Raw genomic sequence first — 16,182 nt, forward strand, 5'->3', positions numbered from 1 at the left:
GCCTGCCACAAGGGGCTGTGTTTCTGGAATGTTCTTTCATCCCCTGGGAGTCCTGGGCTGCTCCGTCCGGCCCTCCCTCCGTGAGAAGGGGAAGACGAGGCTTGGATGAGCTGCCCTGGCCGGCTCCGGGCTCCACCCCCTGTACCCCGGCTGTTGCCATGGTTGGCCTCAGGCATCCGGCTCGGCCTACAGGAAACACGCTTATAGGACTTGCTAGGGCAGGAGAGAATGGGGTAATGCGGAAGATGGATTTTTTTTCTTTTTTGTTGAAATGAGCAAACAGTTTAGAAAGCCCCACAGAAACAGAAGGGAAAAAGAAGGAGACGATCAACAAAAGCCATGAGAGTGAAGAGCATCAGTGACAAGACACAGCTACCAGGGCGACCAGGTGGAGGAAGGGTGTGGCCGCAGTGGGTGTAGAGACCGCAGGGGGTCGGGGGGGGGGCAGAGGCTGCAGCAGAGGGGTTCCTGGGACCAGGGTGTGGGAACCCAATAGGCAGGGAGACACCAGGTGGGAAACAGGTGGACAGACAGACCTCCAGGGATGAGGCTGAGAAACATGACCCAGGCTGGACAGGGGCGGTTGAGAGACGGCTACCACCACAGCACGTGGGAGTGGGCGCTGGGAGTTCACGGAATCGTGGAGTAATCAAAGTAACTCAGACACCATCCCGTCGACCCTAGATTTTACCGGGTTTTTACAAAAACTGAAGCCAAGGGGTCCAGCACACAGCCCAGGACCATCCCTCCGGCCTGAAGCAGTGTCCTCACCACACCAGGTCTCCGTGGGCAGCTCCTTTCCTGGCCCCACCCGGCTTGCTTTGGAAATACCCAGATGTACTTGAATACCGGGATAAAAAAACTGGAAGGAGAAAGGAAAATGCTGAGAGAGGGGGAAGGGTTAATCCAAGAGGGAAGAAACAAGCAGGGCAGGAAGCAGGAAGGAAGAGGAAGCTGGGGGCAGAGAGGAGAGGGACCTGGTGATGTGGGGGGCTGAGGGCGCAGGGACCCCCTAGGCATTCTGGATGCCATCTCTGTACGCGGCAAATTTCCAGACTCAAGCTGACATCGGCCTCTCTCAACTGTCTCCGCGAAGCAGGAGAAGGGGCTATAGGGTTATCCATGGCTGAGACTCAGAGGACGGGGGGAGGCAGAAAGAAATAGAGCCGAGATGAAAGTCAGGGGACAGACAGAGGAATCCAGTCCGGAAATGTCAGAGAGGGAGAGTTCGTTTCCTCCTGGGAAGGTTCACTGTGAATGGGTTAGGACGTCTTTATTATGGAAAGGTGACTCTGGTATCACGCAACAACCTTGGCAGTCGTGGAAAAGAAATCGCTATGAGAACTTATACTTTTGATTTACGATAGCGTGAAAGAGTCACATTACCCACGCTTTCATTTAGATTATTAGTTAAATGAGGAAATAACTGCAGACCATTCCATTCTATTTGGTATACATTACTAGAAGTCTATGAAATCAGTCTGTATTTGGGAAGACCACTGCCTCCAGAGCACTTTATTTTGTGAACTATTGTGGCCCCTGAGGACCCAATGGTCATGGTCCCCTCTGCCACAATAAATGGAGCTTACAGCTAACTTCTGCAGAAATGTCCATTTCCTTTAAGTGTGGATGTTGGTCTGAAGGATTTCTTCAAACAGTCTTGTCACTAATTTTATCACGTGACCAAAACTGAGCACTGGACATTGGATTTTCAAGATTTTCTCTGATAAAAATGAATCTTCTAATCCTCCCTAATTGAACAATTCTGTGTGTGATTTGGGTTTGAATTGTAAATTATAACCCTTTTCCTAGTTTCTAAAATGCTCCTTTAAAAGTCTTGTAAATTCACCAGTAGTCTTCATCATTTGAGGAGTAAATATAGTCAATTAGTCTTTTTGGAAGCATTTTAGGATGAAACTTCCAGATTAGTATTCATTTTAAGACCGAGAGTTAATGAGGAAAAATCTGGAGATGGCACCGGCCAGGCAATGTATTCAACAGAAGCTCTAATTTGCTATGCTGTCTTGGACCAAACACTCAGCCTCTCTGTGTTTCAGGCTCCTCTAAACAAGACTACTTATTTCTGTTTACTTTAAAGCAGGTGTTTTAAATCTGGATCCTGTGAACTTGCATGGGAAAAGTTCATCCTTGTTTTTACTAGTCAATCTCTAACTGGAATCCACTGATTCTTTTCATTATGAAGTAGACATCAAACCCTTGCAGGGTTTAGCAGTGCCTGTGACATTGCGGCTGATTTAAACCACAGATATTTTCATATCATGTTATACCTACAGATATCTCAGAATATCATTTCTGCTCCTCACTACTTCAAAACTGGCCAATAGACCTGCTGCTACATCTTGTTATTAAAGATATTAGTAAAAAAAAATGCATCACAATGAAAATACATTTTGTAACTATTTAAATCTGACTGGTTCCCTTGAAATACTGTGTATCTTATTGCATGCATTTAAATATATTCATCTCAGAAGGGTATGTGAGTAGGCTTCCCACGGCTGCCCAAAAGATCCATGGCATTAAGAAAGGTGAAGAAGCTCTGGTTTACAAGAATATGGAAAGGCGAAATGAATATTTGCTAAAAGGACGTCAGCTCTCTAGAGCAAAAAAAAAGGAGGAAAAGTAAGGTCAACAAATCACTGCTACAACGCTGAGGAATCCATACAATCAATAGCTGTGCCAGGTAAAGGGTTTGACCCTGTGGCCACACTATAAAATTATTTGTATTCAAAGGAGTCAGTCCCCACAAGGAGGATTTCTGACACACTTGGCCCTGCGTTCCTCTCTGGGTCAGCAGTAACATGTGGGTGCTGTTTCTGTTCCCCACCACCGGGCCATGTGGGGCCTCAGGGACCCCAAACGCCTTGTGCTGCCACGGAGGCCTGGGAGTGAGCGCTGGTTCCGTGGTCTGCTCTGCTGCAGCCATGACGCTGGGCCCCCAGCACACCTTTGCAGTATGTGTTCTCAGGGTGCCCTCCTGCCTCTCGTTGGCACACAGGTTCACACTACGATCTTTAAGAGAGATGTCACCACGGACAAGCCCACGTCCAACCTGTCCTAATGAGCAGCCGCCGGGCTGCCCAGAAAGTCATGGTCTTCTCAAAGGAAATGCTTCAGTGCTGATGTGTGACCCCACCACATCCGAGTGCAGAGCCCTGCAGCCTGGATCTCCTGACACCCTGTTCCTGTGTCAGAGCCCAGGGCCGCAGGCACTGTCTGGTCCAACCACTGCATTTATAGGATCTGGCCCATGACAGCAGGGAGGGCAGGAAGCCCAGGTCTGGGGTCTTTCTCCGCCTGAGCGGCCCCTCAGGGAGGCACGGGCGTGCTGCAGAGCCAGGAATCTGGCCTTTGACCTGGGCCACTTGTAAGTCTCCAGACCCTGGTTTGTTCTTTCCAAGGTGGAGATGAAAATGGCACTTCTCTACAAAATTTGTACAAGGATGAAATAAAATAGTGCCCTCGGGAGGGACGTATAAACTGTAAAGGGCAATGCTGAGCTCGCCACCATTGCTGCGCTAGCAGGAGCTGTGGCGCGCTGGACTCACCTGGCCGAGGCTCAGCTAACAGTCCTGCTGCAGAGTGTGGGCGGGCGGGGGTTCGGGTCCCTCCAGGTTCCCTGTCCTGGAACTGAGGATGGAAATTTCCCATGGCAGGACTCTTCTGCCTCCTCACCTGTCCGGTGCCAGGTCTCCCTGGAGGACTCAGAGTCACTGGAAATGTGGGTCCAAGTCTCCCTAGACCTTCCTAGAGCAGCAAGAAACCTGGCACCACGGGTGGAAGCCTGGCCTGCCCTAAGCCAGCCTCTCCCACCATCACCAGCTTCCCAGCACTGACTTCCCCTGGGAGCCTTTCACCTCTGCAATTTTAGCTGACGGAAATATTCTTGAATTTGCTAAATATTCTCTTACAAAAATTAATCTCTGCATTGTTCTCAATAATAAACACTTGAAAATAATCGAAACGGCCTAATACAGGAGATTTGTTAAATAAATGTGGCTTGCAATATGTGAAATAAACACTTTGCAGCCATTAAATTTTATGCTGTAGAAGAATTTGAGTGACATGAAGACAGATTCACAATACATCAAGTGAAAAGGCCAGGTCATAATACAGTGGATAAGATATAATCTAATTTATAGATGTGTGTATATACACACACATGTATTAACAGATTTGCATGTGTATATATATGATGTAAACAATTACTTGGATGATGAAATTTTGAGAATTTTTATTTTCATGTTTTTAAAATGTGTTTTCTAAATGTTTGTATTTCTCTTATAAGAAAAAATATATATTTTTCCAATTTTCATTTTGTTTTATCTGGTTTTAAATAAGAAACCCAAGCTAAAGAGCCCTTTTCCTCCATAGTTTTCCTGCCTGAGCAGCCTGAGGTGGTAGAGACTGCCTGCCCCATCCAGGCTGGGCCTGCTCTGGTCCAAATATCCCTCCAGAGGAGCAGAGTCTCAAGGCTCCCCAGAGCAAGGCTCACACAGGCCCACCCTGCTCCTCTGAAGGGTTGGGGAGGGCAGCCGGGACAGTCCAGCTGCATCTGCAGCAAGGGAGGAGGCTCAGATGAGCATGAGTTGGTCTCTGAAGTGGATGCAATAGAAGGAATCAGAAACATCCCCTCAGTGGGCACGAGGCAGGAGGCTGAGCTCGCTGTCGAAGCAGGCCTCAGTGAGGAGCTCCACGCAGTGGCAGTGATATCTTGGAAGGAAAGAATTCCCCGACCCAGGACTCTCAGGCACCAGCCTGTGTTGGAGACATACTCCCTAGGCCTGGTTTTCAAAGGGAAGCTACCAGGATGCAAACTGGCTTCAGGCCCACCACCGAGTGCATGTGTGCCGAGACAGGTGCAGCGACCTTCCAGTCAGAGTCTGTGTTTAGCTTGAAATTTCACAGCTCCCGTCCTCCAAGGTCTCCGGGCTACCCGAGGGCACTTCCTGTGGACATCCTGTCCCAGGCACGGCCCCTGGGGTCGACGCAGTGGCGTGCGCAGGGGGCGGTGCCTGGAGATTCCCAACACTCTTAGTCCTCCTGCAAAACCAAGTCCCTGCCTGAGCTCAGGAAAAAGTTCTCTGTCACACAGCCTGGGAACACTTGCCCTGGTTTTTGGGCTAGGACAAAGCCTGGCCGGGTGAGGCATTCTGGGCCACCATGGGTGGGGTTGGGAGGAAAGTTCCCTTCTGGATCTTCCCAGCTGGGTGAGGCACTCCAGGCCACTATCAGGGGTGGGGTCGGGGGAAGTCCCCTCCTGGGTCCTTCCAGCTGGATGAGGAGTCCAGGGCCACCATCGAGGTGTGGAGGAAGTCCCCTCCTGGGTCCTCCTAGCAGGTACTGAGTCCTCCTGATCTTACTCCTTCACTCTCAGCGAGAGACTCCAAGGGGCTCCCTTATTCCCTGACGTCACTGGAGCTTTTGGCCTGGCCTCCTTCCCTCATGGCTACCACAGCCCACCCAATCAAAGAACACGTTTTTTGACTTAAAGTTCTCCAATTTTGGTGTTTTGTGTAAGTGCTTCCAGACAGCCAGTGGCCTAGTCTTTCGTGGTCCCTGCTCTCCTGGTAGCTCAGAATGGAGGCCCTGTCCAACTGAACAGAGCACCACCCTCCACACTAAATGTCCTCACCAGGCCGCACCACAGGTCGCCCTCCTGCTATGCTGGTCTGACCTGGGGGGCTCCTCTCCCCATGAGGACCTCTGTGCCCCCCCTGCACCACTGCCGTATCCTTCTCAGCACCCAGCATGGGGCCTCAGGTGCACTAGGGCTTCCCGAGTATTTGCTTATTTAAGCACAAACCCAAAAAGGCCAAGGGCAAGCGTGAGTGTGTTCAGAACAGTGAGCACGGCAGGTTTTAGGGGGCCGGGCGCTCAGAAGCACCCACTGGGCATCTGAGTTCTGTGCGGAAGATTAAACCAAGAGGAATCTCAGAGAGGAGCGGTGGTTACTTGCAAACCATCATCGGCTACCAAGCTCAGCTGCAAGACCCCACCCGACTGTTCCACAGTCCTGGAGGGGCTGAGGTGCACTGCCCCCAAGCCAGGGGTGCGGGACTGGATCACCGGGAGGCTCCCCCAGCCCTTTCTCAGGATTCTGCACCACAGGTTCCATTCGGATCACGCCCAGGGGGAAGCGCTCCTCCAGTGGGGACAGTGGTAACTCACAACTAACTGGGAGCGCGGACTCATTCTGCCAGCCGCGAGAAGGGCCCTGAGCTGTGCTGGGGCCTTTCCCAGGTACAAATCAATGTGAGAATGAATGGGAAGGAAGCAGTAGGCTCACCATCCTCCCGGAGATAAAGCTTTGTTTGAACCTATGCTGTGATGTCTGTTCCTTCGGGATCTACATTGGCGGGGTGAGGATAGCCTACGCTCAAGAGCATGGACTGCCCGGAGCAGGAATGCAGGACAGTCAGGGGATCCCGAGGCACAGATGCCGCGGCAGCCAGCCTGGGCTCTCTGCCCTCACTGCCTGTGCCCAGGGGCTCCGCCTGGGCCTGCCGGCCCTGGGCTGGGTCACCCAGCTGGCCTGTGCAGGGCCCAGGTTGGGGCCTCTGCGCCTGCTGCCGCCTGGGCTGAGGCATAAGGCCAATGGTACCTTACTTAACACTGTCGGTGCACAGGAGAAAATGCCCCTGGTCTGTTGATAAATCACTAGTTACTAGAAGGGAAGCACAAGAACTAGAGATGCTATCGTTTTCTTGGACTTGAGACTCAGTTATCAGGTACAAAGGAAAGCATTTCTTAACAACAACAAAAAAACCAAACGTGTTTCTTTCTGAAGCCCTAGTGCATCACACCGGTTAGTAAGGCGGAGCAGCATCTTTTACTGGGCTTTGTTTCAGAAAGGGATTTGCTGCAATCAGCCCTCTCTTCCAACCTCGACACAGCCGTCTTTCTACAGCGGGATCTTGCCATAGGGCCAGGGCATGCTCACAAAAATGGCTGGGATTTTTGCAGTTTGGAAAGAGAGAGCCACACCACACCCATGGGCACACACGAGCTCCACCAGGCACAGTTGACTCAGATCCCTGGAATCGAGTGAGGATTCCCAGTGGGGCTTCCACTCTCGAAATTGGTCAAGGTGTCAGCATCCACAGCATATGCAAAACTGAGCTAACCTGCAACATCTTCTGTTTATCATTTAGGGGCACTGCTTCAAAACATGCACGCACCCACAACCCTAAAGGGCCTTTATATTTATATCTTAGGGCCTTAATATTTCATCATGCCTTTGATTGCATGTAAAAGCAATTCAAGGGTATATTTTTACCTGAAGGTCTAATAATTTAATAACACTTGTTGAAGCCACATTTGTATTAGATTTCACTCTGTTTTAATACCACATTGCTTTACATAGGGTCCATTTTTAATAAGGACCAAATAGTCTATTTTTTGGTTCTCTGCTTTCTTCTGTAAACCACAGGGCATGAAGGTGCTTCATCAGCGCCCTTTGATGAAGAACAACAGAGCCATGAAGATTACTTCTATCAGACAATGAAAATCACCTGATTGAAATCTTCTCTCTCTCTGTTAACAATGGTGTCGCCTCGTGGATTACAGTCACCTTTTATCGGCCAATATCAGAGAATACGCTGTAGAGAAATTCCCACTTATTCAGAAAGCTGCTATGAGGCAAACCCTTAATATAAAATATCAGGAGTACAGTCTAACTTTTCAGGTGCCAACCTTGTTATTCCTAAAGTTTGAGACAGCTATTCTTGTTATTCCTAAAGTTTGAGACAGCTATTCACATTCTTACTTAGAGTATACCAGATCTTTCTGAGCCCTGGCCATGCTTAATCAGCTGACACTGGGCATCCGATGCTTCAGTACATAACCTGCCTTCCCTAGATGCTGGTGTGTTAACAATCCCAAAAGGAGAAGAAAGTTACTGGAGCCCTTATCAGCTCCACGGGAAGGCCATGTCCCTCTGGGTCACATCTTGGATTCACTAAGCTCATGATTTGCGAACTTCCCCCTGCCCTGTGGTTTTGAGGGAGCAGGACTCTCTATCAAACTGCTCACCTTACTGTACTGGGCTTTTACACTGTGCTACTATGCTTTAGAGGGAAATTATTTAATCTGTGGTTTACTGAAATCCATGTTCCATATAGTGACACACACTGTAAGAGTCTATGCTAGTTCCAGTGCAGCCTCAAGGCATTTTTGTTTTCCAGCAACTTCATAATAAATATGTTTTACGAATATCTTACTGTGGCAGAGGGTAGAATCTTTTTTATGTCCACTGCAATTTTTTTCTTTCATGAAAATCCGGAGATAATTCTCCAAGATAAGGAGCACAGGAATGTTTCTTTAATTAAGGAATTTTAAAAAATAAAGACCCTGTTTTTTCCCTGAGATCTCCACACTGGAAATTCGAAGCTCTAGCCAATCTCCCTGTGTCCTCTCTATTATGTATGTCCGTGTCCGTGTGTTTGTATGCATGTATCTACATTTCCATGTTTCTATCTATCTGTTTATCTCTTTATCCATCCATCTATTTTTGGACTATCCTGAAGAATCTGGAAGGGCAGAGAGCTGTATGTGACTTCCAAGACTCTTCTTCCACAAACTGTCCTTCTGAAGCAAAGCCCCATGTTTCTGGTGATGACCCCACAAGTGAATGAGCCAATATTATATTAAATATCATCACCACCTCCTGTCCTTAGGGCAGATCGTGAAAAGTGGACCACAAAGAGCAGAGCCTCTCTCCTCAGCAAACACACGTTTAGGGGAAGGGGCAACAAGTCAAACTTCGCATGAGAGCAATATCATTTACTGTATCTTTCCCTAGGTCACGTAAGGGCAGTACATTTTTACGACTTCCATAATTCCATTTCATTTATTGCATTTGATCTTTTTATCCACTTGGTTTCTTGGTCTAAAAGCAACTAATTTGAGGAATTTAAGAAACGTATAAAGGGGAATTAAATTTTAGCTAGGGAATCATAATAAAAACACACTTGTATCTCACAGGTACATTCATAGTGTGATGGTTTCGTATCATTGTTAATTGCGTCTTGGTATCAAACTATACAATATCCTATTGCGTGAGCTTCAGCACATTTAAGATTACCTCACAAATTCGTACCAAGTTTTAAAACAGACCACAAAATCACATCAGAAAATGACTTTTCTCATATTCCATGACAATCTGAATTTTAAGCTTGATATATAGTTTATCATTTTTTATTTAGATAAAGTGATTACATATGTGAATAAATACCAACCTAAGCCAAGAAACAGATAAAAAAGCACAGCCAGCTATTGACTCTATTTTTTTGGGGGGTTGTCTTAGTAAATAAAGTATTGATCTTTCCCGTTTGGGACTTCAGCACAATCCCACTCTCCACTCCTCGGTAAAACGGATTCATTGTCCTTGGCTTGTTCTTAGCAAATAGTAATCCACATCACAAAAAATAAACTGGACATCTCAGCCAATTTGGTCTTTTTTTTTTTTTTTTTTATGAGAACAGGTTCACATGTCTTCATGGAGACCCAAACCAACCATCTCATAAGAGAACAATTTGAAACCATCTAGCCTCAAATGGGTCTTCTCTCCTCATTATTTTAATAAGCATTACACACCCTACCCCGTGTTTCTCCCGGGATTATTTTTGGACATAGAATTAAGTCGCTTTTCATCAACTCTGAGAATCTTTTCTCTCACACCATAACGTTGCCTTGTTTCTTTTATTTTGTTTCTGTTTCCTCCCCATGACTTGTTTTTATTTCGGTTTTGGTCAATAAATGTGACTTACAAGGCACCGAGGTGGCTAGAAGGATGCTAAAGTGAGGAGCTACTGTATCTCATTGTTCACAAGCAAAAGCAGCACCACCGAACAGTGACCCACAGGGGAGCCTAAGACTTCCTGCAGCCATGAGAAATCCAGTGGCTTGTGCCTTATCACGCCAATACAGGTCTAATCAGTAACTTCATAAGCTACAAACGTTTACATGAGTTTAGCAAGTTTGATCTGGAAAAAAATTCTGGAAAGAAAAAATATACCAGTCATGAGATATTCAAAATTTACAAGACACAAGACTATTTTTAATGGGAAACCCAAGAAAAACACTGAAATGCCATATTTAGCAAAACCTCAGCTATTCGCTGTAAGTCAAGGTTCCAGGCCCTCTCCATTCAAAGCAAAGCATCACTGTCAATGAAAGGCACCCCTCAGTGACAGGAGGTGCACCTCCCCACGTCTGTTTAGTCACAAACAGGAGTCCACATTTTCTTAATTTCTATAATTAGTGTTAGTATTGTCTACATTTGAGAATTTTTAATGATGATCAATGAGAGTAGGAAAACAAATTTGGCAACACTTCTACAATTACAACTGCTAACATTTTTCAGTGAAGCTTACTTAGAGTCACAGTTCCCACCATGTTCCTGTGAAAGTCACCAGGTTTTCGGGAATAATTTTCCTGTTTAGTGCATTTCCCAAGAAAACCCAAGTTAGGAAAATGTTCCTGATTTACTACTTTAAATGCCAAATTAACCTTAACGAGGTACATTTAAATAAAGCTATAGGGACTATGTTTTAAATAACAATTGTCCCACCCTACTGGAAAATAGTGTTAATTATTATTCAGTTCTATTTCCATCGTGTGTCAGCTAGAGTGCCAGTTCGTTGGCCTATGTAAGGAGCCATCATACTTAAGCAGCTACAGACAAGACAAAAAAAAAAGCACCCAAATAATTAAGTGATATTAACTTACTAACTTTTAATCAGAGTTGAGGTGGGGAGGGGGCACGGAAAGCCCTTCCCCTTAGCTTTGGTAAATTTTCCTAAATATAAGGATTGTTTCCTGCTGAAGAGTCAGGAGAATGATTTAAACACATAATGTGCTTTTTAAGCAACTAACAATATGGCAAAGAGTTTTAGGTCTTCCGGGCAGAATGTGTAGCATCCTTCCCACTTGATTGTCACCAAAGACAATGAGAATCTCTTTGTAGAAACTGGTGTAGAATATACTCTGACATTTTTCATCACTAAAGTCAGATTCCATTGAATGCAAATTTAACAGAGATAAAGAAATTTTCGGGAGTGATTATTACTAGACTTTGTATATAAGTGTGGTCAAAGGATAATTTCCCACCAGGTCCCAACTCTCTTTCCATTCCTGTAGAAGAATGGAAAATTATTTAGTAGTAAACTCAACACGCTAAATGTGAGCCAAAAGAAAAAAAAAAAAAACCTTTAGAAGGAAAACAAACAAACCAGAAGAGTTTGGAGCAAAACAAAACACAATCACTAGCGTCATCTTTTAACACATGATGCAATAATAAATCAACTTTCTAAACCATTTAAACTCAGATTGGTGTTTGTGAGGCCAATACAATTATTGTTTACTATAAATTAAAGCATTAATTAGTTTTTACACATTCCACTAAACTTTAGAGATGAGTTTTTAAACTTGTGGTTTCTAAAAATTTAAATTTCATTCCTGATAAAAAGTGAGTTTGTTTCTTTCACCAATAGCCATATCTCACCCAGAAGACCACATTTTGAATTTGTTGCCATGTATTTCCTTAAATTTGTAGACAATCAAGTATTTGAGAATTCAAATCCAGTTCTTATCAGATAGCTACTGCACTTGTATATGTGCACATACACTGTTATAAAATAAACAGCATACATTAAGAAATCCCTATTTTGTTTATGAAATGTCTTTACTTTTCCCCCAATACAGAATTAAATCCTTTATTGTCAAGCTTGATTCATCAAAATCTGCAAAGGTTAATTTAAGTTTCATGTACTCCTCAGCTTCACCTATAAAAAAAACTCAGGGTTTGTCATGATGTCAAACAACAGATTTTCAAAATAAATCATAAACGGAGACAAACACGGTATAAACAAGAGACAAAATTTCTTATCATGAAAGATAACATGCAAACATAAAATGCAGACATTGACCTTTGGGTGTGACTTTACTCCTCTCTACAACTAGCAGCACGGCACTCCTAGAGCTCAGTATGATTAGCAGAAGTTTCACACAGATCTGGAAAAAAAAAAATTAGATAGCATCATTATTACTTTAGACACCAGCCCATTAAGTAATTTATGTTATGCAAAAACATCATTCTGGTGGAAGCATATTTTAAAACCTTTTATTATGGAAATTTTCCCAAAATGTTATTATAGAAATTACCCCAAAGCAGAAAGAAGGATGTAATCTATTCCCCTGCACCCCAAACCCAACTTCAACAAAGATCAACACTGCTGTTCTTGCCTCATATTCCAGTCTTTTTTGGCTGGAGGATTTTAAAGCAAGGCCAAGATATGGTGTCATTTCACCCATGGCTCCACTCAGAGATATTCCACAGCTTGTAAGGGGCACAGGACATCTGGCGTTTAACCCAAGGACCACAGAAGCAACTAGATACTTTGGTAATACTACTTTTCCAATTGGAAGCAATTAATGCAAACTCTACTGGAAAAGGCTATGGATTATTTTAGCTACATAACTTTTAAAAAATATGCTCGCCTTTGAAAGTAATTATTTTACATATTAGAATGTAACACTCCCATTAGTGTTGAGAAGTCTACATAAAAAGGGAAAAATCTTTTACTTTAAATGTAGGCTCAACATTTCTAGATACGTGATTTCATTTTCATACGCTGCATTCAAAATTGTTATGTGGCAAATTCATCAGTGATGATGCTTTTAATTGTTAAGGTTTGACATGGAAGCAGAAGTGATACATACAGAATACATTTGTGTATTTATTTATGCCATCACATATTCTATTTAACAAATACTTCCATGAGTATTAGCAGATCTATTCATTTCTAAGCTACAGTACTCTGTTCCATACCTTGAGTGGCAAAGAGCTGCACTTTTCATCACGACCCTATAGCACATTAAGATTTTAATCATTTTGACTCCAAGACATCAAAATGACATTCTGGAGAAGTCTGGGCTATATGCCCCAAGATATTCCACCAAGAACATCTAATGAACTTGCCTTTATTTCTTGCCTAGGAAAAAAAGAGATTATCTGAGGAATAACCCCCTATTACTCTGTCTCACACTCCAAAAACAGAGTACATTTGATGACTTTTATTCTATCCAGTATATAAACTGCAGTGGCAGTCACAGATTCACTTGTAATCCTATAACCTTTCATTGAGATTTTTTTCACTCATCAAAAAAATGACACATAATGTTTATGAAAATCTCAGTGATGTGTTATATTTTCATCCAAACACAATCATCTTAAATCTGACATATATATTTTCTCCATTCTTCCCCACTTATTTTTGTGTATAGGTGAATGTTAGAACTTCAATATTTTGAAGAGTCTGTGAACGTGCCCTTACTGGCCAACATGTGATTATTATAAATAAAGTGAAATAATTTACATTAAGAAGAAAAAAAGTGAAACTCTTATATAAACAAGGTGTATGTGAAGTGTAGAAAGGAACTAAACTTTCAATAAAACCTCTAATTCTACCAATGTCTATTTTCTAAATATTTATCTTCCTAAAAGCAGGGTGTGAATATTTTAACAGCATAGTGTCTTTGCACTTAGTATACACTCAGTAAATAGTTATTGCTTAATGTGCAGCTCCACACCCTCCAAAACACACACACGCGCACACACACACAGAGTCACATCTTTAACACGGTGTTTAAACTCTGGAGAATCCATCACAGCAAAGCTGTAGTGCAAGATCACAGGGCAAAGTATCGCCTTCACAAAGCAGAGTGTGACTGTCATATTCTGGTTGTAAAGTGGCTGTCCTTGTGTTTTCGATTAGGCACCAGTGCATCTGGAGTTTTCTACTATACGAACATCTCATCCTTCAGTTGTCTGAGACCATCCTCATGTGTTAAGACACATGAATTCTCTGTTGCTTTAGTCGCTTATCACAGTTTTTATCACTGATGTGTTGCTTGAGCTTTTTCTATCAAAAATTGTTCAGTTTGAAGAAACTCTCTTCCTTGTTATTGTGGTATTAACTCACTTCAACAGCAGGGCTTTTTGAGTGGGTGGGAGAAGTCTACTCCCTTTCTAGGAGTAATTTATTCTCGGTTTTTAACTTATGAGTGGTTCAGAACATCCATAAATATGGTTCAGGAAGAAACGTTACCTGAAAGGACTCACCCTGTTTCACTACGTTGTGGTTCAATGATGGCTTGTACCTTTGAGTATCTTTCACACCTTTTACTTCCAACACTGCTGTTCATAGTGGTAAGGACTTAATCAGTGTTTTAAAAATCAAATGCCAATTAAAATTTATCTAATCAGGTTTCATTTTATCCTTGCAAAATTGCACCTATCTTAGGTTTATTCTTTAGGCTTGCATCTTCCCAAGGTTAGTGTTAATTTTTATTCCAATTATAAATAGGCAGAAGGAATGAAGAAAGGTAGTTAAGATTATTGAAATTAAGTCAAATTGACAAACTTGGGAGCAGTCTTTCCCCAGGATCTTATTATTCGGGGTGACCACTGCTGGGACTAGTTACTGGAACCCTCTCTAGTCCTCCTGGAGCATCTGAGAGAGGGCCCATGTAGCAGTGGATCTGCGTTTGTCATAGACCACGTCCTTTATGAGGAAAAAATTGGAAAATCAACATTTCAAATATTGTTCATCACATTTTTGCTTATATCTGAATGCCTACATACATCTCTGAATTGTTTGAAACACTTGAAAAACATTTTCTGTGGGAAGTTGTGGCTATGGACATCACACATTTCTACAGTATATCTCCAACATCAAAGAAAAATACGCCAAATGCCTGAATAATCCTGACTACGTCGTCTCACTGTATTCTTTTGCAAGCTTCATTAAAACTGGATTTTAAACAGGAAACAACCCAATTATCTACTCAGAGTTTAAAAAAAAAAAAAACTTTACTTGTTCTGTTAATGGGGGATTTGTGTACTTCTTGTTTAATGGCTTTTGATGACATGAATATTTATCTACAAATATGCAGTAGCGGTTATTTTAAGGACTTTGGCACTACATTTGATATAATGGATGTAGGTGTATTCTATACTTTACTGTAAACAACTGCTGAATGCTAATTGTCTCAAACTTCCACATTGTTTAAAAGTACCCCACTGGCTTTAAATCATTGTCTTCATATCTACTCACTCATTTCTTCCCAAAGATATCCAAAAAGAATGCACAACCGTGTACTCCATTCTTATAAATGGATTAAACAAGCATCCAAGTTAGGGAACTAGAAGGTCTACGTACAGCCAACAGAGTGGAGAGTCAGTGATCACCACTTTCAACTTTGTATATTATAAATACAATTCTGCTACTTTTTTCCAGCTTCTGAGTGTGTGTATATGCTTAAGAATTAACTTGTTTTCCATCCTCTGAGCCAGAAAAAAATTTTTTTAAGAGGTGGATACAGGAATGGAACCTGGAAAAAAAAAAAAAAAAATCCAGCAACCCCCCTCCCCGCCCCGCCCAAACAAGCAAACAAAAAAAAACTTTAGAAAGTTCTTACAAAACAAAAATCGCACCTTCTGCTGGTGTAGCAAATACTCAAGCCATGAAGTGAGGGCCTCCTTCCCTGGTCCAGGATGGAAAAATCCTCTCTCTCAAAGTTCTTAAAAAGAAAGTACTTGGGAGTCTTCTAATGCTGAACAAGAATTTTCTCCTTAACAACTGGAAATCAAGAATGTTTGATTTCACTTCACATGTAGAGGAAAGAAAGTGCAAAGAGGAAGGCCACACAGCCCCGTGGTTTCTGTTTATCTGTTTTCTCTCACATGCTGTTGTTTCTGATTCAGCGGAGACGGGGGATCCTGTGTCGGAGCTGTGGGCCTCAGAGAGGCAGCGAGGCTCGGTTTGCAAACAAGACGCTGCAAGGCTGAGTGAGAGATAGAGGGTGTGCGAGCAGCGAGTACATGTTACATCAGACACAGTACCTGATTTTTCACTGCACAGCTTCTCAGCTAGACAGTGCGCCTCCCGGGCGATAAGTGAGAGTATTTCATCTTCATACTCTTCTATTATAGTTTCACACTGTAGAAACATAGTAACAACATGTGTGGATAGACGCACACTGGCGGGGCGCTTTGTTAGGAAGGACTTTGCAACAATCTATTAGCTACACATAGGAAATCATGTAACCAAGGTGGTCCATCTTTATTAGCCCTTTTGGTTTAATACATCATTGCATTGG

At 43.2% G+C, this 16,182-nt stretch overlaps 1 protein-coding gene across 3 annotated transcripts in view; it reads right to left on the minus strand.

The window, feature by feature from the left end:
- Positions 1-16,182, minus strand: part of CNPY1 (canopy FGF signaling regulator 1) — a 106,733-nt gene that overhangs the window by 19,037 nt on the left and 71,514 nt on the right. Inside the window, exons 3-4 of one of the 3 annotated variants that reach the window (XM_011941541.1) lie at positions 15,926-16,022; positions 11,949-12,033 (exon numbers count right to left, since the gene is read on the minus strand). In XM_011941541.1, the coding sequence (XP_011796931.1) occupies positions 11,996-12,033; positions 15,926-16,022 (135 nt within the window). In that variant the 3' untranslated portion in view covers positions 11,949-11,995. Of the gene's footprint in view, positions 1-10,060; positions 12,034-15,925; positions 16,023-16,182 lie in introns of those variants that run through there. The other 2 variants (XM_011941540.1, XM_011941539.1) reach the window with 2 other exon arrangements.

This window comes from Colobus angolensis, unplaced genomic scaffold, assembly GCF_000951035.1.
Source record: "Colobus angolensis palliatus isolate OR3802 unplaced genomic scaffold, Cang.pa_1.0 Scaffold2, whole genome shotgun sequence".
NCBI classification, from domain to species: Eukaryota; Metazoa; Chordata; class Mammalia; order Primates; family Cercopithecidae; genus Colobus; species Colobus angolensis.